At 53.9% G+C, this 23,864-nt stretch overlaps 12 protein-coding genes across 12 annotated transcripts; 8 read left to right on the top strand and 4 right to left on the bottom strand.

Annotated features, from left to right (window-relative positions):
• Positions 1-14: 14 nt before the first annotated feature.
• HMPREF1541_04123 (uncharacterized protein) lies at positions 15-800 on the top strand (the record flags this gene model as incomplete). Its single annotated transcript, XM_008718469.1, has 1 exon — positions 15-800. The coding sequence occupies one exon, from the start codon at positions 15-17 to the stop codon at positions 798-800; it is 786 nt and encodes a 261-aa protein (XP_008716691.1).
• Positions 801-1,649: 849 nt separating this feature from the next.
• Positions 1,650-2,993, top strand: HMPREF1541_04122 (uncharacterized protein; the record flags this gene model as incomplete). Its single annotated transcript, XM_008718468.1, has 1 exon — positions 1,650-2,993. The coding sequence occupies one exon, from the start codon at positions 1,650-1,652 to the stop codon at positions 2,991-2,993; it is 1,344 nt and encodes a 447-aa protein (XP_008716690.1).
• A 1,293-nt stretch (positions 2,994-4,286) lies between these two features.
• On the bottom strand, positions 4,287-5,074 carry HMPREF1541_04121 (uncharacterized protein; the record flags this gene model as incomplete). The annotated part of the gene is made up of 4 exons (XM_008718467.1): positions 4,287-4,616; positions 4,758-4,853; positions 4,909-4,992; positions 5,039-5,074. The coding sequence occupies 4 exons, from the start codon at positions 5,072-5,074 to the stop codon at positions 4,287-4,289; spliced, it is 546 nt and encodes a 181-aa protein (XP_008716689.1).
• A 619-nt stretch (positions 5,075-5,693) lies between these two features.
• Positions 5,694-6,353, top strand: HMPREF1541_04120 (uncharacterized protein; the record flags this gene model as incomplete). Its single annotated transcript, XM_008718466.1, has 1 exon — positions 5,694-6,353. The coding sequence occupies one exon, from the start codon at positions 5,694-5,696 to the stop codon at positions 6,351-6,353; it is 660 nt and encodes a 219-aa protein (XP_008716688.1).
• A 1,185-nt stretch (positions 6,354-7,538) lies between these two features.
• HMPREF1541_04119 (uncharacterized protein) lies at positions 7,539-8,594 on the top strand (the record flags this gene model as incomplete). The annotated part of the gene is made up of 1 exon (XM_008718465.1): positions 7,539-8,594. The coding sequence occupies one exon, from the start codon at positions 7,539-7,541 to the stop codon at positions 8,592-8,594; it is 1,056 nt and encodes a 351-aa protein (XP_008716687.1).
• Positions 8,595-8,844: 250 nt separating this feature from the next.
• On the top strand, positions 8,845-10,797 carry HMPREF1541_04118 (uncharacterized protein; the record flags this gene model as incomplete). Its single annotated transcript, XM_008718464.1, has 1 exon — positions 8,845-10,797. The coding sequence occupies one exon, from the start codon at positions 8,845-8,847 to the stop codon at positions 10,795-10,797; it is 1,953 nt and encodes a 650-aa protein (XP_008716686.1).
• A 1,700-nt stretch (positions 10,798-12,497) lies between these two features.
• On the top strand, positions 12,498-12,743 carry HMPREF1541_04117 (uncharacterized protein; the record flags this gene model as incomplete). Its single annotated transcript, XM_008718463.1, has 1 exon — positions 12,498-12,743. One exon carries the CDS (start codon positions 12,498-12,500, stop codon positions 12,741-12,743), a length of 246 nt encoding a protein of 81 aa, XP_008716685.1.
• Positions 12,744-13,173: 430 nt separating this feature from the next.
• HMPREF1541_04116 (uncharacterized protein) lies at positions 13,174-14,616 on the top strand (the record flags this gene model as incomplete). The annotated part of the gene is made up of 1 exon (XM_008718462.1): positions 13,174-14,616. One exon carries the CDS (start codon positions 13,174-13,176, stop codon positions 14,614-14,616), a length of 1,443 nt encoding a protein of 480 aa, XP_008716684.1.
• Positions 14,617-15,539: 923 nt separating this feature from the next.
• Positions 15,540-17,669, bottom strand: HMPREF1541_04115 (uncharacterized protein; the record flags this gene model as incomplete). Its single annotated transcript, XM_008718461.1, has 1 exon — positions 15,540-17,669. One exon carries the CDS (start codon positions 17,667-17,669, stop codon positions 15,540-15,542), a length of 2,130 nt encoding a protein of 709 aa, XP_008716683.1.
• A 450-nt stretch (positions 17,670-18,119) lies between these two features.
• HMPREF1541_04114 (uncharacterized protein) lies at positions 18,120-20,757 on the bottom strand (the record flags this gene model as incomplete). The annotated part of the gene is made up of 2 exons (XM_008718460.1): positions 18,120-20,695; positions 20,742-20,757. 2 exons carry the CDS (start codon positions 20,755-20,757, stop codon positions 18,120-18,122), a joined length of 2,592 nt encoding a protein of 863 aa, XP_008716682.1.
• Positions 20,758-21,362: 605 nt separating this feature from the next.
• On the top strand, positions 21,363-21,563 carry HMPREF1541_04113 (40S ribosomal protein S29; the record flags this gene model as incomplete). Its single annotated transcript, XM_008718459.1, has 1 exon — positions 21,363-21,563. The coding sequence occupies one exon, from the start codon at positions 21,363-21,365 to the stop codon at positions 21,561-21,563; it is 201 nt and encodes a 66-aa protein (XP_008716681.1).
• Positions 21,564-21,984: 421 nt separating this feature from the next.
• On the bottom strand, positions 21,985-23,622 carry HMPREF1541_04112 (uncharacterized protein; the record flags this gene model as incomplete). Its single annotated transcript, XM_008718458.1, has 1 exon — positions 21,985-23,622. One exon carries the CDS (start codon positions 23,620-23,622, stop codon positions 21,985-21,987), a length of 1,638 nt encoding a protein of 545 aa, XP_008716680.1.
• Between the last annotated feature and the right edge of the window lie 242 nt (positions 23,623-23,864).

Raw genomic sequence — 23,864 nt, 5'->3', positions numbered from 1 at the left:
TTTCTTCTCCTCTCATGGCGCTCTGGGGCCAACCTTTACGTCTTTCAGGACATCCCCGGACATGTTGCAACTGTTTACGGCAGGCTCAGAGAGCATTGGCAGCCTCGGGAGATGTCGGCAGCAAGAACAATGGCAGGAGGCGATATGTCTTAGCAGAGCAACGACGGCTATTTCAAACATCAAAACCTTTGAGAGATGACGGGCTACCACGGCGACAGGCGCAACCATTGGGCGACTTCTACACGGATCTACTGGCTACACCAATCCCCAAGGACTCCAAGGCAACTTCGGACTTGCCTACGTTCGTGAGCGCCGAAGACGAGTCCAAGGCGGAGCGAGCGGCGAAGCTCTTTGGCAATATACATGGGTCCGGCTACGAGCGAAGGGTGTCAGACAAACCGGATGCTACATGGAGGACGATCAACGGCGTACCAATAGCACCGCGACCCGCCGAACCCGACAACTGCTGTATGAGTGGGTGTATGCATTGCGTCTGGGATGACTATCGAGATGATATTGAAGATTGGGCAAAGCGCCTCCGCGAAGCACAGGCAAAGGGGGCGGATCAAGGTCAGACGGCAACGCCCAAGGTTGACATGCACCGGCCTGAAGTTGCCAGTGCGTCAGGGAGCATGGACGACGATGGGGGGGGAAGTGAGTCTCTGTGGGACACGCCCAGCTCAAGCGCTGGAGAGGCGGGTGAGCTCTTTGCGGGAATTCCAGTGGGAATTCGTGAATTTATGGCCACAGAGAAGCGTCTTCGAGAACGCAAACGATCGCGCAAAGAGCAGGGCCGTTGATGAAGTGGTCGACGCATGTGTTTTGCCAAGTCTAGCGTTCGAGCGGGTACAGGCATGTTCTTGCAATAGGGTCAGAGATCCAGGTATTCACGTACAGTAGAACTCTATTTCATCTTACGTGGCGGTCGGGCCTCCATTTTACCAGCTTTGATGCTCGTCCAAGACCTTTGTTCAGCGGCGATGGCCCCCAGGCATTTTCCCCATCCCGAGTCGTGCGTGTTGACATTAGTAGCTAGGGGGGTGGCCCAAGTGGACGAGGCGGCTCGACAGAGAAACCCGCGTATGCACATTCAGCGTGTCATGCAGGGTCCGGTCCGCGTAGTCTTGAGCCCAAGTGGGCATGCAGCACTCACCGCTCTGCCGACTCCCAAAACCTTGGACACCAAAATTTATTCAGAGTAGTCCACCGACAGTGTCTTGGCGCTGGAGTGGTGGCAGGCGGGTCGCGAGCCGTGCAACTGCGGCACAAGAGAGCCACTCACCATCTTGCAGCATCTTCAACAACCCTGCTCTCCTTCAAACCTGAAATTGGTGACAACACTCACGCGACAAACATCCTCGCCATCCGCCACCCTCTATCCTAATTCTTCACCGCACTCTCCCTCCGCGTTCCGCCCCGCCTTCTTTCCCGCCCATACTGATCCCGCGACGCGCCTGCCTTCAAGAATGACATGTGAAAGCCTGCATACCTCACACTCCTTCAACTCGGCCGCGATCGAGGACGTCAGCGCTTAAGTCCTGTCGGCCTCATATATAGCCGACTCGCTGGCGACGAAGCCGCCGAACCTGGCCTACGATCTCGCCGGCATTGTTATCGCCACGTGGCACTGAAGCACCAGCGACGTCCGAATGTTCTTCGTCCGCTTCGTGTCGTCTATCTTCTTCCTCTCGCTGATTGTTCTTACTATTCCTCTCACTTTCGACATAGGAGGTCGAGATGCTGGACTGGCTTATTCACTATCGCTAGCCTCGTTCTATTTCCTCCTCTCTTTGTTGCGCGTCTCAACGCCAGAACGTGCGCCCATCCGAAGAGTCTTCATCAATACGTTACGTGGGCTACAATGGTTCATACTGCCCAGCTTGTGTCTGTGGGCGTTGGGACGGTTCTCGATAGATGCCGGTCCCGATGGTGGATGGGTCGAGCGTACATTCCGGCTGAAGACAGAGATCCTCAGCAACAGGTCCATTTCCCAGTACCTCTTCGGCCATGAGGGTGTCCTCGAAACCGTCGCGATTGGTGGCTGGGATAAGCTGCTGCGCTGGTCATCTCCCATTTTCCAACTTCTCGAGGGCTTCTGCAGTCTGCTGGTGATTCAAGCCATTGGGCAACTGTCCCGATGGTTGGTCAACAGGAGCGAATGGAGCGACTTCTGGATGCTGAGCGTCATTGTAGGCGCGGCCAGCGTCAGCTCAGGCTCTGTCTACTTTCTTTGGCGCGTCCTGCAATTTCCGGACATCTCCAGCTTGGACTCAACTCTCATCGGCATTGCGATCGCTTCGGCCATCTTTCTATGCGCTTACGGCATCGTTTCGGGACGGGGAACAGCAGTAGAATCGTCGCTGCTTTTCGCCTACATCGTGCTGTGTATTTACCAGATCTTTACCGACTACAAGCCCAATGAGCCGGTCGATGCATCCTTGATGGCCGATGGCGCACCTGCACTCCCACCATTCCCGCCGATCATCATGTCATCCTACACAGCCGTGGTCCAGCTTCTTTCAGCACTTCCTGGAGTACTGTGGGATGTGCTGGACGTCATTGCCGCTGCCTTCAAGGCAGTTGCCGCCTCGGTACTCATCTCGCTTGGGTACAGACTCTTCGTTTTCTATGCCTCAACGAGGATTATTCCAGCCATCAACGAGAGCGGTGCCAGAGGCCTCAGCATCGAGCCGACTTTGGAAGACTCGAATGCTGGCAATCAGTTCCTGGCCTTTCTCAGCTGGTTCTCTCCTAGCATCCTCATCGCCGTCTACACCAGCTTGCTCATGCAGCATTTTGCGACCACTATAGGCGGCTACTCGCCAGGTCTCACCGAGACCATCGGCGCCTGGTGGCACGGGAACGGACAGCCAGGCATGGACGGCAATATCTGGAAATGGGTCAATCTGATTGGTACCATGGCACTGTACGCAGTTGAGCTGTGGCTAGGTAGGGAAGACGAGATTGATGGCACTCACTGGAAAGTGGATTGAACAATGGATATCGATACCTACGACTCATCAGCGTCCCAGCCACTACGGCCAACTAAATTGCAACACGCGCCGAATCTTCGTCTCATCTAGAATGCAAGATCGCGCACATACTCAGAGCAGGAGGGCATCTGCAACCCGAACATCCTGCTACTCGGAAGAGATTAAAGGGCGCAGGAATCGCAGCTTGGTGCTCTCAGGCACGAACACGAGAAAGATAAGGAGGGTTCCAAGCTTCAGTAGCCTGCGGCGGAGTAAGAAACGGCGATTGACCGATCAAATTCAGAAACACACCGGAGTGTTACGATCAGGATCACCGCGACCCGATGCGGCTCGATGAACAGAATGATGCAGACGTGCCATTCACCAGCGCCGGAAGAGCACGTTTCCACCTGCCGCATTGCGTCCGCTAGGATGTGTTATGTTGTCACCCAGCCCCCCCGTCGAAGACCGCTTTGGACACGCCACGCTCTTCCGCGACAATCAGGAGTTGCAACAGCGTACCTCATCACTATTCATCTTCTTTGGCAGGCGAAGTACGTGGGGATGGGGCAAGGCCTGGCAGAGAATTGAGTTACCTCACGTTCCATCCAGATACCCCTACAAGACAGAATGATAGCAGAAGTTAGTTTGACAAACATATATCCCCACCAGCCCAAACATCATTTGATGCCTACACATTGGATTCATGCGTAGAGGATGCTTGCTCCTCTCCAAAGCCCTCTCAGTTCGGAAAAGAAAAACATTGCTGGCGATCTCTGGAGATTTGAAAAGCATACCCGTGGTCAAAAAGGAGTCATCAATGCCTCTGCCCGGCTCAGTAGTGCGTCAATCCTGTCCCGTGAAAGGGGGGAGCTTCCATATTTTCGTTTCTTCGATCCCAACGATCGCGTGAGCGGTAGAGTAAGCAGTACCTAGCACTGGAAGTAGAAACCAGTAACGCCTGCCCACAGCATACCTAGCATAACATAAAATACGCCCTTTTTGGCGTTCGTAACACATCATTCGCACCGCGAGAAAAGGTGCACATCCTTAAACACGCAACCTCGTTCCTTCGACAAGCACCCCATACCGCAACTTTGTCGGCTTGCCGCTCGACGTTGTTTCATCCATTTGATTTCGATCTTTAGTTGAAGAGCACTCGGCATGTGCTTCAATCCCTCATCCAGGCCGCCATGGCTGTTCACAACGCCATATCGAGATCACCAGCTCCTGTACTTCAATCCAACAGTAACCTTGCAATCAAGACTCATTACCGCGAACCATGATATAACACTCCCGCGCGCATCCCAAAGACTATCTACGAATCGGAATACCTTGCGGACCGGCACCTCCATCTTTACTTGTAGTAATCGTGTTCGCGCCACTGCCCTCTTGAGCCTCATCCACGCTAGCAGTCCTTGCCAGGTAGCTGCTCTCCTTGATTGGACTTCTGCTTGCAGAGTGCCCGGGTAAACCACCACCAGGAATGCCATTGATGCTTCCCCGGTGCAAGCTAGCGGGACCTTGACCTTGGTCGGCGGCGCTACCGACTGGGGAGGAGACCTGGGGCGGTGAACCGGCAGATACGGAGTCACCTCGCGTCACAGTGTTCGTCAGGGGTGACATGTGAGGGATACCGTCGGCCTAAAGAAGTCAGTATACCATTGCGAAAATGCAAGCAGGTCCAAGACGCTAGATGACTGATCCCAATGTGGGCCGCGAACAGCATGTCCGACACCAAGACTAACTTGCTAGCGGATCTTGATTCGATGAGGGATAACTGACCGTGGGATGCTCAGTGCCGATTGAGGTGACACCAGTATCACTGGCTTTGCCAGCTTTCGAAAGGGCATAATCTCCGGAGTCGAAGTATTTGCGCTCCTATTGGCGAGTTAACCAGATGAACCAATGGCTGCTGGGTGCGGAAACATATTACCTTAAGCTTGTTCTGGAGGAGATCTTTCTTGTTGGGAAGCTTGCCGTAAAGGCGGAAGAGGCGTTGCTCGTCGGCGGAGAGGGACTAGCGGAGTTAGCAATGGCGTGTACTTGGGTATCTGGCTGCGTACGTTGATGTCAATCTTGTTCTTCTGATGTGGATTCATGGTTGCGGTTGTTCTCCGACACTGAAGGCTGCGGTGTTGTACAGGAGGGAAGGACGAATGCCCCTTGCTAAGTAACTAGCGCAGACAAGGTGCCAAAGCGATAGTGACAACGTTTATGACGTATCTGGCGTTGGTACGGTAGGCCTTTCGTGTCTGTTGATCGCTCAAAAGCTGTTTCCGTGATACAGCAGTGACTGTTGCCGTGTAGGGAGCTTGCTAGGGTCTCAGTCGAGGCAACAGCTTTGTAGGGTTAGATCGAGGAGGTTCCGTTGGGCGTGTCGACGTACTGGGCCAGTACGAAAGATCAGCGGGACTGCGAATGGGTTTTGAAGCTGCAAACAAATATTTGGTTTCCACAAGGGATGTTTGAGGTTGAAGAAAGTGTGGGGTAATGGCTGGCTGACAAAGTTTCCGTGACTGCTGAGGGGGCAGCAAGGGCAAAAGCGAAGGTGAGGACGAAGGCGAGTTGCCCGCAGGAGCGCGGCGCGCGGAAGTTGCGAGATCGAACTGGACACGTGACCACCACGGTGAAATGTATTTCCGTAGGCTTGCGAAAGTATCACAAAATGTTCATCTTTTTTGTAGCTTGTAAGATTCATTACACACCCCTAGCATCACCATGTCACAGAAGAAGGTATTTGTAGTCGAACACCTCGACCCCGAGCTGGGCCCCTGGTCTGGTCTCGAGTACAAGACCATTGCCCAGGAGTCACGTGCAGCAGGTTGCGACTTCATCCTGTCTTCTGTTCCAGCCTCGTTGCTGGCCAGTGACGAACTAAGGGATGTAGGTGCAGACGCAAAAATGGCAAGTGTCGAGGACTATTTTGCTGCTCGTAAGGATCGTATCTGCCTCTTGGATCCTCAAGCCTCACAAGAGCTCAGTCCCGCCGATGCATCGAACTTCGATGTATTTCTCTTCGGCGGCATCCTTGGCGACGACCCCCCAAGAGACCGGACAAGCGAACTGCGAAAGAAGGGCTTCAACGGTCGTAGATTGGGTCCAAAACAGATGACCACAGATACTGCCGTCAGAGTCACCCGCCTGGTCGTCCTGGAGCAGCAGAAACTTGATGATATTTCGTATGTTGACTTTCCAGAACTAAAGCTCGGCGAGCATGAGTCCACGGAGATGCCTTTCAGATACGTCGTCGATGGATCTGGCAAGCCAATCATGCCAGATGGTATGATAGACCTGATCAAGGCCGATGCCGACAAGGGATTCGACCAGCTCGATTTCGTGGATGAGACAGAAGGCTTGGAAAACATGACCGTCAAATGATCTGTGGCACTTCTCATGATTGGCACATGGCCTGAGAGACATGGTGCGATCAGAATCAACGTACGATACGCGTACGAACACTGGTATTGGACTACGTCCGCCATTGGATTCAGACCACACCACGGGACTGCAATCTGATTGGCCGTCACACTGAAATGTGCATGAACACGATCAAACAACGCTCAGCCTACGAGTAGCAGTGTTGTGGGGCTCGCTCGCAAGTGGACATTGTTGGATGAGTAGGATCTGCGGCTGCGCCGAGTGCTTTCGATGGCGTGCCAAAATCCTCGTCGGGTGCATGCATCCCTGGTGGAAGCGGACGTTCGATTTGACCAAGCGCTACGAAGTGCCTGCCAGTGACGTCGCTCTGCAAAGCTGCGACCTAACTGGCTTATATCATATGCACCAAGGTCTGCCTTCGCAACCTGCAGGGCCAAAGAAATTACAAGAGTCCGAGAATGCCTGAATGGACAAGGAACCGGGTCCGATAGCTTCAGGATCTTTCCTCAAAGCGTTCATACGGATCCCTGGCTCAAGATTCAACAACCAAGGCGATAACATCGCTTCGGAGACGGTGTGGTCAGTGGTCAATGCTGCATGCTGCGGCGCACCAGAATCCTGGCACCATGCCAAGCTACTGTTGCGCAGGTGGTTCTAGGGCACTTCTCGCGGATTCGTGTCTTGTTTATGGAAGTCGCTGGGTGGCATTCCTCCGAGCGAACAATGCTCGGTAATCCTGGAAGTCGTGGCTGTCTGGTTGTGGTCCTGAAGCATTCTGAAAGCGCTCTTCCCCGCAGCCTTGGTGATGCTTGCATATTAGCCAAGATTTGACCACCCCCGCATCTGCGAGGGAAATTAAAGGGGCGATGGGAGATGGCGGCTGTGATGCAGACCACCTGACGGCGACGACACTTCCTTGCATTTTGCCAGAATATCGATCACCCTACCATGACCAACGACAAGCTCATCCCAGTCGTTGACATCCACAGCCGGCTGTTTCCACGGATAATACTGGAAGCTAATTTGCACGAGGACTTTCTACCCATCCGAACTGGCTTCGGCTTATATCAGGTGGGAGATATAAGGATGGACCGTACCCGTGACTGAAGAGAAACGATATGAGCATCAGGGTCGACAAGTTACAGGCCTTGCCAGCTATTCACTCGGTTCTCTTCTCACTTCCAGATGTGGTCTATCTTCAAATTTCTGTTTGTCGCGGTTGGCGTAGCCGCGCTTCCTCTCGAGCCTGCGTCAGAGGTTTCTGATGCTTCAGCTTTAAGCGAACGGCAGTCTAGCGCACTCCCTAATAGCTTCCAGTGGAGCTCCAGCGGCGTACTTGTTAGCCCCAAGAACGACGGCAAGAGTGTCAAGAATATCAAGGACCCTTCCATCGTCTACTACAATGGGCAATACCATGTCTTCGCCAGCATCTATACCACCGGCTACAACCTCGTCTACTTCAGCTTCAGCGACTTCAACCAGGCCAGTTCTGCCACATTCCACTACCTGGATCAAACGAAGATTGGATCCGGCTACCGTGCTGCCCCACAGGTTTTCTACTTTGCCCCGCAGAAGCTGTGGTACCTTGTTTACCAGAACGGCAACGCTGCCTACTCGATCAACTCTGATATCTCTAATCCCAATGGGTGGTCTGCGCCGAAGAACTTCTTCTCCGGCACCCCCAGCATCATTCAGCAAAACATTGGAAACGGAAACTGGGTTGACATGTGGCTGATCTGTGATTCGGCAAACTGCCACCTGTTTTCCTCTGATGACAACGGACACTTGTATCGCAGTCAGACGTCTCTCAACAACTTTCCTAACGGATTTGGCAATACTGTTATTGCGCTTCAAGACTCCAATCCCTACGCCCTATTCGAAGCCTCTAACGTTTACAACGTTGGCAACGGCAAATATCTGTTACTCGTTGAGGCCATTGGTAGTCGGGGTCGCTACTTCCGCTCCTGGACCTCGAACAGCCTGTCCGGAATCTGGACACCTCTAGCGGCGAGCGAGTCCAACCCATTCGCGGGTGCTGCAAACGTGAAATTTAGCGGCACACCTTGGACCACCAGCATCAGCCATGGTGAGGCTGTTCGAACCAATGTAGACCAAACCTTGACAATCAGTCCGTGCAAATTGAGGTATTTCTACCAGGGCCTGGATCCGAATGCTGGTGGTGACTACAACTCGCTGCCTTACAGGCTGGGCTTGCTTACGCAGACGAACTCGGCCTGCTGAAATGTCGTAGCGAAAATGGTCGGGAAGGGCATTTGTATTTTTGAGAAAACTGCAATCGAACATAGCCTCTAAGTGTATCAACGACTGTTGTCCGTGGTGAAGCTGCTGCCTTATAGTGTCGAACATGCCCGTTATGGCTCGTTGCACGCCAAGGCTTGGGTGGACGCCTTACGCCCTATCGACCTGAGTTGTCCCGTCGCCTTTCCGTGTCCTGATCTCTGCTCATCTTCACATCCACGATTGCTGCCCAATGGTACGAACGTTGAATGTCTCGCCTTCAGCACAGCGCGCCACTCCCGTTGAAGACGCCAGAACTCCGGAAGCCAATAATGCACTCAGCATCCTTAACTCTGGTACCGGGCGCGGAAATGCCACCCACGCTGCCGTCACCATAGTCCCCTCAGCTTCGACACGAGATACAAAGGTGTCGAGTGCACGCAAGCGGAAATTTGCGCCAAAGTCACGCACCGGATGTGTGACATGTAAGCTGCGCAGGGTCAAGTGCGATGAAGCGAGACCGAAATGCGATCGATGCACGAAGCTAGGCCTTGCTTGTGATGGCTATACCGATTTAAAGACTATCAATATCAATCTATTTCTAGATCGCACGGATCAAAGGAGCTTCTTGTATTTCCGAGAGCAGACGCTGCCACAATTGTCGAGCTTCATAGAATTTGGTCTTTGGGATCAGCTCGCACTTCGGCATAGTTATTCGGAGGCAACCGTCTTGCGGGTACTTGTGGCCATTGGCGCCTTTCATGAATATCTCGAGACCTCGAACTTGGATGAGCGCCAGGAGCGTCGGCTCACAGCTCTACAGCTCTACCATAAGGCGGTTGCCAAAGCCGCGTCAGATCTGCGGCACATGGTTACAGCAGACGCTCTACTCGTTACCATCCTTTTCACGTTCCTTGAAAATATCAAGGGCAGTGTTTTGAACGCCGTGAAGCATCTGAAGGCCGCTGCAGCGATTCTTGCTGGTCATCAGCATTCTTCGCCTGGAGGTAAATCGGTGTTAATCAGTACAGTGCTTACACCGATCATCAACAGGTTGAATTCCGTTCTACATCTTCTGTATGCGCCATCATCTGCCATGCTACGAAAGGACGATACCGAGCATCCATATTCATCTTTACTAGAAGCACACGACGATTTCTTCAGCATAGCTGAAAGCATTACTCTGAAGCTTGATACGCACGGAAACGCAGTAGCTAATCACTGTGCCTTTCTCGGCCAACTAGACAAGTGGTGGGAGAGGTTTGGCGTCTACATTGCCACAGCTGGGGGCATTTCATGTGGTTGTGAGTGGCCTGAGAATCTGGCGCACCACCAGCTTGGCTCAGCCTTCCTCGAGATTCTGTATCGCACAACCCGTGCCCGCTTGCATACTGCACTTACCGGTCTCGAGACAACCTTCGACCTTTACGAAGACAGTTTCCACCGTATCCTCGATCTGTCAACAATCATAGTGCAGATTCTGAGGTTCTCCCCGACGGCGAGCTCGTCGGTCCGCGACTGTATTGGCTTCAAACCAGCACACTTTTTAAGCTGTTGGATGGTCGCGGAGGGCTCCAGAAACCCACATATTCGTCGTCGGGCCATCAAAATACTAAAGCAATGGCATTGGAGCGATGGGCACTGGGACACGTATTTGACTGCCGACGCTGTCAGTTGTATTGTTAGGCGCGAGGAGAGTCACAGCCCCATACAACCGGTCACATGTGCTGCCGATATCCAGGAGGCAAATCGAGTGCGGTTTCTGGGCGCCAACTATTTCCGATGGGATACGGCAACAAACACCCCTGTCATTACCTACAGACTGACAGAGTGTGACTTTGTGAAGATTAGTGTCCTCTGTCGTGATCCTAGGTCAGACGATCGCACGCCCAAAATCATGGTGGAGTCGCTCTGGTTGGACCGCCGCAGCCATGGTCTCGCGATAGAAAGGACTTGCAGCGTTCCCAGAGCGATCGGTGGCTTCTTCCCACAGGTACAACGTGCTCACCCAACCAAGCTGTGGGCGATGCTAGACGAATCCCGCTCGCCTCTCGACATCTGGCAAGCACGTCGGTTCAAGATCGTCCACCCTCCTTTCGATCGGGATCCGAACCGCGGTCGGGTCGTGGATCAGGGTAGGTACCCGATCATGGAGGAGAGGGTAATGGGCCTGTCGTTCAAGACGCTTTTATACAGCAACGAATAACATTGCTCTTACAGACGGCATCGTTGACAGAATGGGCTAGGATAAGACCTCAGTACATATCCATGTTGATGATCTTAGTGAAGGCGTCAATACCGACAGCTGAACTGCACATCCTTCAGCTCAGATCTAGCCGAAAATGGAGCTAATGTAAGGATGGTATTCAATTCATGAGGCAGCCAGACCAGGGATGCCTGTTGACAGTGGGCAAACCGTGCAGTGGCCTCGTGGAAATGATATGCATGGACGGAGCTGGAGCAGCGTATGGACAGAGCCAATAGAGCAAGCAGAGGGACGAGCTTGTTCAGGCAGTGAAAGTCTTGGCAGAGAGTGGCCCGTGCTTGGCATTATGGAGCTTTGAATGAGTCGCCTACTGTACTAGTGCTAATTTACTAGTACTAACTGGGCCATAAGCAAGATCATGGGCTGCTCAGGGGCGGGCGCCCCCCACCAAAGGCCATTCGCCGACGCCGGTCCGCGATTCAACGCTTCTGTCCCGCTATAGAGAAGCCGTATAGAGTTCGCCAAAAGCATGGTGTATCGTGGCCGCCCGAGTCGAGGCTGTGAGGCATGCAGGAAGGCTAGTGTCAAATGTGACGAGAAGCGTCCTGGCTGCTCACGTTGCTTGCGGTTGAAGAAGTCATGCGATGGCTACCGCAAAGTAGACGAACTGAGAGTGCTGGATGAGACTGGAAGAACAAGATCCAAATGTCTTCAACGACGGCATGGCCGTGAGACCAGGTTGAACCCTCTCATGGTGGACCTCATGCTAGGACCCATGTCCAAAGACGCCGTGGTTTGGTACTTTTACTACAGTACTATGGCAACCCTTACGGAGCTGGATCATTCCTACCATATCCATTCAGAGCTCCCAAAGATGTATACCAGCAGCCATGCAGAGTCTGCCCTATGCCTGTCAACTCAAGCAATCGCACATGCAGCTGCCTCGCGGGCTGGCAAATCGACATTGAGAAACGCAAGGCGCTCATATGGACTCGCTATATCAGCGTTAAATATAACGCTTCAGGACCCACGTCAGGCTGTTGCTGACGAAACTCTGTACGCGGTCCTCCTACTTTGCGGTTACGAGACGATCACTTGCGATTCCGATAAGCTGACTGGATGGACCGCGCACGTGAGAGGAGCTGCCGCTTTACTCGTCCATCGAAGCAGGCAGCGATCTATGGGTGGCTTTGGTGCAAAACTGTACCAATTTGCAAGACGAAGCATTATCATGTGCCACATGCAAACCGGCACACCAGCTACTATTCCCTCCAGTCTTTTCCGAGGCTCCTTGCCGCCTGACGAGAATGCTGTGGACCAACTATTCTCGTTGATGTCTAGGCTTTCAGAGATCCAGCATTCCTTACAAGGCGGTTCGGTGTCGGGGTCCGCGAAGCAGCGAAAATTCGTTGGTGAACTTCGTGCTGAAACCAGGTCTCTTCAAAGGGATTTCCTGCATTGGCAAGCCAATCTGTCGCCCGCATGGAGATACAACGTTTTGCAAAATCTCCATCATACAGACTCTGGAGAGTCAGAGGACCGAGAATTCGTTCTGGTGCAATTGCACAGATATCCAGACACATATACCGCCCGACTGTGGAATTTATATCGAACTTCTCGCATCATCCTGTATTTCGTAATGGACCGTGTGCCTCATGATACGAAAACCGACGCCACGGCCACATCCCACCTGAGCAGCAATGGTCCAGCACGATTCGAAGTCCTGCATCTGGTCAGCGATATATGTGCAAGCGTACCATATCTGTTGGGACAGGATCCAACTAGCTGGAAACCAGCCAGAGTGTCCGGAATGGACAGTCAGCGAAAGCGGTCATTCACCATCCCCAACCAGACTAACGGTCAAGACCGGAGTCACTCTCTGTTATGGCCGCTGTACGTTGCCTCTGGCGTGGACTTCATACCCGAGCCTCAGCGCGCCTGGATAAGTCGGCAGATCGAGAGTATGGCGGAGAGTGGAGAGCCGTTGGCATCACGGCTGGTGGATCGCCAAAGCCAGACTCTTCGCGGTGGAACGGAACCCTTCGCCTTCGACTGTGTGTAGATACACCGCAATGCTGCACAAGCCGTAAGGAACTGCTACCCTGGATCGCAGAAATTCCCAAGTGCCGAAACCTTAGTGGCTACACACACTATGTTCGACAGACTAACCAAATGCGGTCAGCTTCACGATGTCCAATCAGAACGCTCGTTGGCCCCAGATTCCAGTTTCAGAAATAGTCCAACTTCTCCTGAGGAATATAAGATTCTCTGTTATGGCTGATATGGTCTGGCTGCGTGTGAAGCTCTCCCAGCATCCTACCCGTCAACAGAATATACGTGCTTTGGTAACTTGCCTCCAAAACATTCGATTGAGGTATGGGGGATCAAGGCAACACATCGGACCTGGTCAGACCGACCGACTATGGCTTCCCACAAGTATCAGCGAAGCAAGCTCTGACACCTCTCGATATGAACATGCCACGACTGTATGGCACGCGCTGGATCCTGTGCTTTCCCCTCGAACCTAACGCGGCCAAGCAGGAAGTTTACAACGAACTAAAAGCCGGCCTTGCAAAAACCATCTCGGAGATCCCCTGGACCGCTGGAGTAGTCGGGCCAGAGACAGGTTCAGAGCCAGATCACAGCAGGATCGAGGTCGCTGACGGGAACAACGGCGTCTTGTTCAAGTACAATGACCTTACCGCCTCAACAGCCCAACACCCGTCATATGAAGAGCTGAAAACGGCCCAGTTTCCACTTTCAAAGTTCTCAACGGCGCAACTGTCGCCGCTGGGAGTCATGCCAGACAGAGAACCTGCCCCTGCCATGGCCGCTCAAGCCAACTTCATCCAAGGTGGACTGCTGCTGACGATATGCGCACATCATTCCGTCTGTGACGCAGCCGGCCTCAACACGGTGCTGCAGACGTGGGCTCAGATGAGCTCCGCCATTGCCAGCGGCTTATCCTTCGACAAGGTCGACCCAGCGTTCCATGACCGCACCCGTCTGATGACAGGCATCCCCGGCGCCGCCCTCGCCGACTTCCCCGAATACGTCCTGGCACCGACGCCACCCGCCGCCTCCACCGACGTGAACACGCACCAAATGGCCGCCACGCCGTTTCAGATGCCCGACATGGCCGCGCGCATCTTCTTCTTCACGCCCTCGTCCCTCACAGCCCTCAAGACCGCTGCCGCCGCCTACTCGAGCAACGACGCCCTGCACGCGCTCGTCTGGCGTCACGTCACCCTGGCTCGTCTCGCCGCCCGCGGACGGGCAGATCCAAATGACATCGCCGAAGGCGTCACGGCCCTGTTATTCTCCTCCAACATCCGCAGCAAGCTCAGCCCACCCCTGCCCCACAACTACACGGGCAACGCCTCGGTCGGCAGCATCACGCGACACCTGTCGTACACGGAGCTGTGTGGCGGCGGCGGCTCCGACGGCCTTGCCACCGCCGCCGCCGCATTGAGGAGTGCGGTCAACGGCCTGAACACGCCGGACCGCGTCGCCCTGACGATCGGACTCATCGCGTCGCGGCCGAATCCCACGGACCACAAGTTCGCGTACAATGGCTTCCTGGGCCCGGATCTGTCGAGCACCACGTGGGCGGACCTCGACGTCTACGACACGGTGTGGGGATCTCTGGGGACACCCGACGCCTTTCGGATTCCCGGGGAGGGCGCGGACGGGGCGATGATGGTGTTGCCGAGGGTTCGTGGGGGTGGGCTGGAGGTCGTCGTGGCGCTGGAATCTCGGGCGATGGCGTGTTTGCTGGCGGATGAGGAGTTCTTGAGTTGGGCTGAGGTGCGGCTCTAGGAGAGAGTTGGGGAGTAGAAATAGTCTTGTTCTCTCTCTTCGTATCCCTCTCGCAGGTGATTATGGATGGTATGAGAGGGGCGGTCGGGGGCCAAGCTATGTGTTTGCTATATAGGACGAGTATGAGATCAAAAGGATAACATTGAAGTTCCTAGTCTAAAAGTAGCACGACTTGTAAATACATGGCATAGCTTTTTCAAGGTCTACAACAACCAATGCTACAGCCACACCGTCGTCTTCAACACGACGCTGCGATGAAGCGAAAAGCAAGGCGGGGTTTATGGTCAATACGAGAGTGCACCAAAACACCTACGTGAAAGTCCTGATCTGGGAGGCAGTTGGTGTACCTGTGGGGCCTGGTCAGAAGGAGCGGAATGCATGATGGCCTCGGAGACACCAGTCTCCAGCCTTGCGACCAAGGTTAGCAATGCAACAAGGCGAAATAGAGTTTTGGTCGCCTTGTCGGTGAATGGTCCGGAAGTGGGGGGCCTTTGATTTTAGGCCAGGCACTGGCAGGCGAAGGGCGTCTCCCGGACGCTGTACTAATCACCAGCTGCAGTAGGACTTGAGGCTGTATATCGATGTGGAAAGCCACTGGGCCGCGATTGTCCACGTGAGGCTCATGAGAACCTCGGATGTGATGCTGCTTCACCAGAGACAGCGTGGTTAGTGAGTGAGTGCCGCTTCTTGAAGTCATCGTATAAAAAGTGCTCAATGAAAAGTGATAAACGCTTCGTTGTGCCTGCGATCTTCATGATATCGCTTCTCAAGCAATCCTCGTATATATATCTTGAGCTTCTTCCATCTGTGAGTGGCGGGTTTGACCGCTAATTCAGAAAGCCGTTCTCTCCAAGTGGCATACCCAAACCATGAATCGCTCCATATACTGGCCACTTTAGAAAGCCATCAGATCTGCAACGCTGTTAGCTCGACGTCCCAAGCACACCCGTCTCATCCGGGAAAGACTTACCTCTTCCGAAGAGCGCCCGCTTGCTCCAGTCCATCATCAGTAACAGCCTAGTCCGCAGGCTCACGCTCTGTGCGAAGTAGATACTCCTCCACAGATACACCGCCATCAAACCACCGCTAAAGTTCAATCCGCCGAAATCGAAGATAGCCGCGTTGCCCACGTACGCCAAGCTGCCCATATGATGGTATTCAAAGGCTTTGTACGCGGCCTCGTCCAGATCTCCAAAATCAACCTCGTTCGCTTTCCACCCGGGCATGGCGGCTGCGACCTTGTTGAACTTCCTGCCTAGGTACACTCCCTGCTGGTTGGCCCGCTGCGCCGTGGCGGGTAGAGAAGTGAGCTTGGTGTCGATCTGCATCAGCAATTCGTGCAGCTCGCCGAAGTCGAGAGTGCCAGATTGGTCCACGTCGTACTGCTGGAAGAGCTTGTCCAGGCGCTTGAGATGGCCGGCAGCCTGGGGGAAGCGCTTCTTCACCTTCTGCGCGATTCCGCGCCAGTCTTGGAAGGTCATGTGAATGTCGCGTGGATCCTTGCCCTTTTCGAACGCGATACCGCGCAAGAACGTAGTGATGTGGTCGGCGACATTGTTCTGAACAGTAGAGCAGTCGCCGATGGAGTACACATCGCCCAAGGGTGCACCGATGAGGCGCAGATGCGTGTCCGTCTCGAGGGCATGGCGGTTGTTCTGGAAGTCGGGGCCGAGCTTCTTCGCAACAGTCTTCGCAAAGTCGGTCTGCGAGACACCGGTAGACCAGAGACAGAAGCCCATAGGGAGCTCCTTGGTAACAGCATTCTTGTTTTCATCGAGTTGCGAGAAGATGATCCTATCCGGCTGCACCTCCTTAACACGGGCGTTGGTGAGAACCTCCACCTGGTCATGCTCAAAGCGCTTCTCGGCATAGATGGACAGAGCTTCATCGTAGGTGTTGAGAATGTGCCCTCGTGACTGAATGACGTGCACTGAGACCTCGTTCCTGATAATCTTCGGAAACGAGTTAAGAAGATCCTCGTTTAACATGTCGTAAAGCTCAGCAGCGAACTCAACACCCGTCGGCCCACCTCCACTGATCACAAATGACAACAATCTCTTCCGCTCCTCGTCACTTGTGGTCGGTAGACAGGCCAGTTCCAAATTCTTCAAGACCTTATTCCTGATCAACCTCGCATCCTCAATCGTCTTCAGGAAGTTGCAGTTCTCGAGGCCTTTCACACCGTGCGGGTTGGTCGTACTCCCTACTCCAATGACCAGCTTATCGTACGGCAGGTAGAAATTCTGCACATGCCCTTCACTGTCATTGCACTGCACTTCCACCAACTTCTCCGTAAAATCCACGTCCACGGCGTTAGCACGTAGGAAGTGGCCTCTCAGCTTCTTTACAATCCGCCGCACAGGCTCTACCAGGGATCTCAGCTCCAGCGTACCGACAGTCGCGCTGGGTAGCATGGGCGTGAAGAGGAAGTAGTTCTCTGGACTGACGACCGTAACATGATAGTCTCCGGGATTGAGTTCCTTCAGCATGGCCACACTACCCCAACCCGTGCCTAGGATCACAAGTTTCGGCTTGTGCTTCTGATCACGAAGCTCCTGGGAGTCTTCATCGTCGACGAGGACCTCGGCGATCGGTAAATTCTTTGGTCCTCCCCGGCGAGGCGACAATGCAGCTTGAGATACAATCATGTCTTCTTGCGTCACTCCCTCCCGATACGTGGATGCATCGTAGAGGAAGAAGCCAATGACGAGCGTGCCCGAAACAACGATGAATATGCCAGTCCATGCGAAAAGCCGATAGAAGAAGCGGACGACAGGCCCACGGTTTGAAGGAAGTTCTTTCGTTGATATCAGTCTCTTCGGAAGGAAAGGAAGGCGGCGAATGGCACGGGAAAGCTTGGAATTCGAGGTCGGCCGGGAACTGGTGAGGAAGATCCGGCGGGGTTGGATCTGCAAGAGGAGGCGAGAGGAGGGCGTTCTAGCGCTACGCAGCGCACTCACCGCCGATAGAGAACGTGTGTGAGCATATCGCAGAGGTAGGGAGCTCGAGGGGTTTCGCAGCCCGTGGCGGGCCAGGCGCGGAAGAGCTTCCATGCGGACTGTACACTCTGAGGTCGGAACGGCAGCAATCTCGCTACCTTGACACAGAGTTCATGTTCAACTTGAAGCGAAGGACAGTGTCTACCGAAAAGGTACTCGTGAAGCCGAAGAAAAGATATAGGAAATTATCGAGATGAAGTCACGGAGGACGACGGCAGGTCTGAGTTGAGCTGGGAAGCGTTGGATGCGTCATGGCTCCGATCCACCCACCGCCGATCCAAGCGAGATCCAAAAGGCCTCGCCCGTTGCAGATAGCGCCTAACCATAAACCGCTTGCTTAGCCGTAGCTTAAAAGGCGGTCTTGAAAGAAACAAGCATTCGTTTCTACACCACGATAGACTAAGAAGACATGCGAGTTACAGTGGAAGCGAATATTGATGGAAGCAAAGGAGAATGGCTGATGATTCTTATCTGCAGTAAATCTTCTCCCGCAGCTCAACTCCCTCATCCATCTTGAGAAGCCATTCTGCCTAGATAATTCATCAAGAAAGCCTTGTTCTCGGCGCCGGTAGTGCGCTTCTCCGTTGGTGGTCGTTGGCCAGCTATGCCACTCCCGACCGAAGCCATGGATCCCACCCTCGACTTTGTCGACACCGGTTCAATGGCCGAGACGGGGACTTCATCCTTGGGACTCAGTACTTGGCTCGTGGAGAGTGGCGATACCACTCGCGATGACTGTTGCGACAATTTTGCAGGCGGAGGCGGCATTTTGCCTCCGAATAATGACAGAAGCGCCTGCTTGTGAGAATCTGGATGCGACGCTCGCCTCTCGGACGCCACGTGTTCCTGCTCGCTGGATTGTTCTCGCGACATGGCGGCTGCACCCTCAACCAACGTAGACGGGCTTGGTTCAGATTTGTCGACTGTCTGCGGCCTACGCAGAATCTGAGGCTGGAAAGCAGGCTTGGATGGCTCCTGCTCCTTATCCTTATCCTTCCTACTAGCCTTGGGTGTCCGTTTGGGTGACTGGTTCGCCATCTTTGCCTTTGCTGGCTGAGGAGACTTGACACCCTTTGGAGTCTGTGGTCTGGCAAGAATTTTGACCGGAGCTGGTTCTTTGGGATTGTACAATTTCCTATGAGTTGTGAGAGGGCTGCGGCCCATGCTGTTGGAATTTTTCTCCTGCTTCTGCGAGATAGCCTCGAAGTTGGGTTGGTCCAAGGGCCCGGGGATAGTGGCCGCGGTCTCGCCCTCTTTTGGTGAATTGCGCTGCTTGTTAAACCCTGCAGATTCATCCTGCTGTAGTAAGGCCAGAAGCCGACTCTTGTTTGGATCCGGAGGCTGATGTTCAGCTGGTGTTGCCGCGAGCTCTGCCGGGTTGCTTGGAGGTTTGGCCGTAGCTTTGCTAGCACCGAACAGGCCAAGTAAGTTACTCTGGTGAGCATGGTTGGAATCGTGCATCATACTCTCCGTCGGCGAGACTACTGTCGTCGCTGTATTTTGTGGAGGTGGAGGCGCCTGTGTAGTTTGCGGGGCTGGAGCAGGTTGTCTCAGAATATTTAGCAGGGTCTGGCTGGAGTTGGGAGGCTGTGTAGGAGCTTTTCCACGGCTCGGAACGACACTGGGTGGTGGCGGAGGAGGAGATGCAACACCCTTGAAAACATCCAGTAATGACTTCGTATGGTTTGTGAGCTGTGGCAGAGCGCTCGCAGGGGGAGCTTCCAGGCCCCTCTCTGGCTCGGGATGTCTTTGATGGATCATGTCTGGCCCACCTCTCACAGGTTGCATTGGAGCAGCCGGACCAGCCACTCCATGCGCGCCGACGGGCAACTGGAACGGGAAACTAGCACTCAAAGGCGGCTGATGAGGCTGGCGTGCGGGTACGGTCAACGTTTGTGTGGCTGGAGGCGAGGTCGGAAGCTCTGACTGAACGCCAAAATGCGGTGGAGGTGATATGACGGCAGATGGATGCTGTGCAACGTGCGACCTGTGAGGAGACTGCGGCGGATCCTGGTGGAAGGAAACCTGGTCCAGAGGTGTCTGCGGCGATGCTCGAAGTTCGGCGGCGGATCCATTTCTCAGCAGTGATAGCAGTGCATTGGACTTCAGCGCATCCACTTGCGGCATATGCGTTGGCGGTGGAGGTTGTGGCTCGAGTTGTGGAGGCACACCAGGAATGTTGAACATCGCTTTGAGTTGTGATGTTGGATCCGCGTTCGCAGAGGATACCTCTGGAAGGTCGCTCGCGACTTCGGGTCGCACCGCTTGGAACTGCTCTGGAACGACCTCCATCTCCGACTCTTCCGCAACCAGAGGCGGGGCCGCCAGATTCGAGCTATACCGACTATCCCTTTTCTTTTGTATAGCGATCCATTTCTTTAGATGGCCCAAGAAAGGAGCGACCATGTAAAATTTGTTTGCACTGATCCCGGGCTGTTCTTGACCATTGCCTTCGTGCTTGTTGCGCTTTTTAAAAGTGGGCAGATCAGTGAGCTTGTACCACTCAATTTTACTGATCTCCTTTCTCGTACGTGCCTCAAAATGTGTATCTCGTGGAATGCCGCGGAAGACAAACAGCTTCATATGCTGCTCTCTCATGGTCATCTCGATTGATTTGACCTGGTCACGCTCAGGGACTAGGCCGGCCGATCGTAGGTCGAGGCCCGTCTCTTCGTAGACCTCTCGGACGGCGCAATCCAGGTCGTCCTCATCTTTATTGATTTTTCCACGCGGGAAACTCCAATTGGCGCTCTTCTTCCATCCTTTGACTAGTACTACCTCATCCATGTCATCGTTCAGCATGATCGCGCCACGCACGGGAACGCGCTGCTTGTAGGACATAAATTCCGCGAAAGCGGTCTGATAATGCTGAGCCGACCATTGTGCGAACAACGGACAGTGCTGGAAGATCCTTAAGCTGAAGTTCCGAAGATCGAGGTGCGGCAGTGACGCGTCAAGGGGGCGTATGAAGTCTTCGTAGAACCATTGTGCTTCTTCAACTTGGAAGCAAATTCTTTCGACAGAAGCGAGTTCCTCCTGTGGTAGGTTTAGAATAAATCTGACGCAGAGGTCATCGAGCCCTAGATCCGTTAGCTTCGAGAGGTGACACCGTCGACATGCACATACAATCCTCCAGCTGCATCTCGTGTCTGAAAGCGCAGTATGGGCAGCCTGAGCATATCTAGGAGGAGACAGTAAGTCCTCTCCAGCGAAGGCGAGGTGGAGGTGAGTTGGGTAGGAGCCGATGACTGGGTGGCTGGAGGGCCCCGCAGGATCTGAGCTTGACCTGAATGGGGTATTCGTGTGCGTCGAGCGTTGGGTTGTGTTGCTGAGAACTTGAGAAATAGCGAGTGTCGCAAATGTTGTAAGTTGCAATTGTATCGAAAATAGCAGGAGAAACGGAGTTGTAGGACAGGCGGGTAAGGATGCAGTTACAGAGGCGCGTGGCCATGCAGTGGTCGGTTAAAGCAGGCCGCAGGTGCGGAGCCCGCCTTAACGTCTATCGTGGCAATGCCTCACCGTACAGAATCCGCACGCCAAGCCCCGAACTTTACATGCACTGATCAAAATCGAAGTTACTCGCAGACGGCCACCGCGACATCGTCAATTCCAACGAGACTCTCAGTACGCACACCCTACACCTTGACTCTCCCGCAGAGACTCCTCACATCGCAAACTTCCAGCAGAGACTGACCAGAAATCGCCAGCTTTCCCACGAACCTCGCAACCCTCACCACACCCGCAATCATGTCTCACGAGTCCGTCTGGTTCTCGCGCCCGCGCTCTTACGGAAAGGGTGCCCGTGGCTGCCGTGTCTGCACGCACAAGGCCGGTCTGATCCGCAAGTACGGCCTCAACATCTGCCGCCAGTGCTTCCGCGAGAAGAGCACCGACATTGGCTTCATCAAGGTACGTCTACTGTGGGAAACCAAGATACGGGCGCGGTGAAATAGGTGGGAATAATTACTGACTCTCGACAACAGCACCGATAATCTATTTTTGCACGTTTACGAAGGGGCGACAAGTTGGACGCGGGCATGATGGCGATCTGACGCATCGAACGAACATGAAGAAAAGCAGCGATGGGGTGAGAGTAGGAGGGATATGAGGCAGCCACGACCGGGCTCTCGGCTATGGTGGGAAGCGCGAGCGTGAACGACGCGCTTCCACAACTGTTGTACGGCAGAAGCTAGTGGTGGGCGCGAAGACAAGTCGGTCGGTTGAAGGGCTCGATAGACTGTACTTTCACAGCACCCCAAAAATACGACAAAGATTCCCACATTCAAAGGCGAGGACTTGCAAAACATTGGCACTATCTTTGGGGACATTCAAGAGCTCATGATGCTAACGCAACTTTGTTGACTATTAATTATTCCTCGCCTCCATGCAAACGATTTGCTTCCGGCACTGCTGAGGGAGGGATCGCGCCCATCTCTGATATCACCACATCCAGACACTCGGCGGGCGTGACGTCGTACATGAGACTCAGGAGGTAGAGATTGTTTTGATCCCGCCAGGCTTCGAGGCCTCGTGTCGGCTTCTCGGGTGCCTCTTCCTCCTTGCTCTTCTTTCCTTTAGGAGGGGCGCCAGCAACAGGTGTCGCTGCACTCGAGGTGATGGTTTCGATGTCTTCGACTTCAACCAGTGCGTCAGGTTCGCCCAGCTCATTCATCATAATGCTGTCCAAGGCGACCTTCCCCGTGAATTTGTAGAGTTCGCAGAGCACGATGACGGGAGCTTTGCGCTTAGTAGAATCCTTAACCATCATAGCAACCATTGCTGTGCCGGCCCTGGCACTCAGCCTGCCGTTGCCGAGCATCGTTGCCGCTCCGAGCATGCACTTGGTGACGTCCTCGACCACATCCGCCAAGGCGTGCAGGAGGCAATACCTCGTCTCAATCCCTTCTCTGAGGAGACTCCTGGCCAAATTTTTGCCCTCGAACATTGGCCGTGAGTCAACCACAATCACGCGGAAGTTCTTTCCATTCCTCGCCGCGGTTAAGAGTGTTTTCTCGACCACACTGCTCTTACCGTAGGTGAGTATGGTATCTCCGTTGTCGATTCGTTGACCAGCGTTCTGGGCAATCACTTCATCCGCCAATGTAATCTTCTCTCGAAGATAATTGTCGATCGCGCTGTTCAGATACTTTTTCGCTTCGGTCTCTGCTAGATCCGGGTCGAGGGCGGAAATGAGCTTCTTGAGCCAGCGAATTGCATTACCCTGGCTTACTCCCAATGGGCGGGCGTTGTTGATGTAACTAATCTGATGGCTGAGATGAGTAGTGAGATGTCTGGATAGCGCGACGCCCGGTGGTGTGGTGTATGATTGTATGACTTTCTTGAAAACAAGCAGCATGGCGATACAACGAGCATTTCCGCCACAAATCACATAATCACGTAGTTGCAGACCAAGGGACAGGACAGCAGGGTGTATTTCACGGCCTGCCGAGGCAAGGGTCGTCTTTTCCTCCTTGGATCGAAGGTGCGCAAACATGGCAACCTTTTTCTCAATCTTTGCTGGGGGTACCGGCATTGGCTGATTCGGGCCCGGTGACCGCAGTGGCAGCTGCTTTACCTGTGTCGAGCCAGTTCGCTTGTGATGTGATGGCTCTGTGCTATCTTTTTTCGCTCCGACTGATGGCCGTCTCTGCTGCTTACCCGCGGCCGCCGGTTGAGACTGTGAGGCTTGTTGTGCTTGCGCGTCAACGCCTTTCTGCGTCACCTTTTCCGCCCGGCGAGCAGCCTTTTCTGCGGCCTTCTGCTTCTTGATTTGCGCCAGGGTCAATTTGACGCCCGCTCCAGCTTCTGCAATATCCTGAGCTGTGGTAGAGCGTGCGTTCTGTTGTGTTGGTCGCTCTGGCTTTGTAGTTTTGCTGTCGGCTGTGCCATTGCTGAGAGGTTGCTCACTCGTGTCTGCTGGTGACTCATCTTTGGATGCGGGCATGGAGAATGATGGCGCGGTAGGATCTAAGGTAGCGGTCGTAGCCAGAGCAGAATCATCGGCCATGGCGGACACGGCTTGTTGATCTTTACTTTCGTGTCGGTTTCTACTCAGACGCGCGCTGTCCAAAATGTTAGTAGTTGCGATAGAAAAGTTTAGGTGGACATTTACCGCCAAGGCAATATCTGTAACATCTCCGACAAGGCTGAAGACTTCCGCTTTAAACGCTGCATTTTACATTTTCTACAACTGTCCAGACGAGTTCGAAAACCCCTGCTCAGACGGTGCATGAAAGTCACGAGGGGTCA

The sequence above is a fragment of the Cyphellophora europaea genome (assembly GCF_000365145.1).
Source record: "Cyphellophora europaea CBS 101466 unplaced genomic scaffold supercont1.3, whole genome shotgun sequence".
Taxonomy (NCBI): Eukaryota; Fungi; Ascomycota; class Eurotiomycetes; order Chaetothyriales; family Cyphellophoraceae; genus Cyphellophora; species Cyphellophora europaea.
Note: the sequence above shows the minus strand (reverse complement) of the source record. Positions and strands in the feature narration are given on the sequence as shown.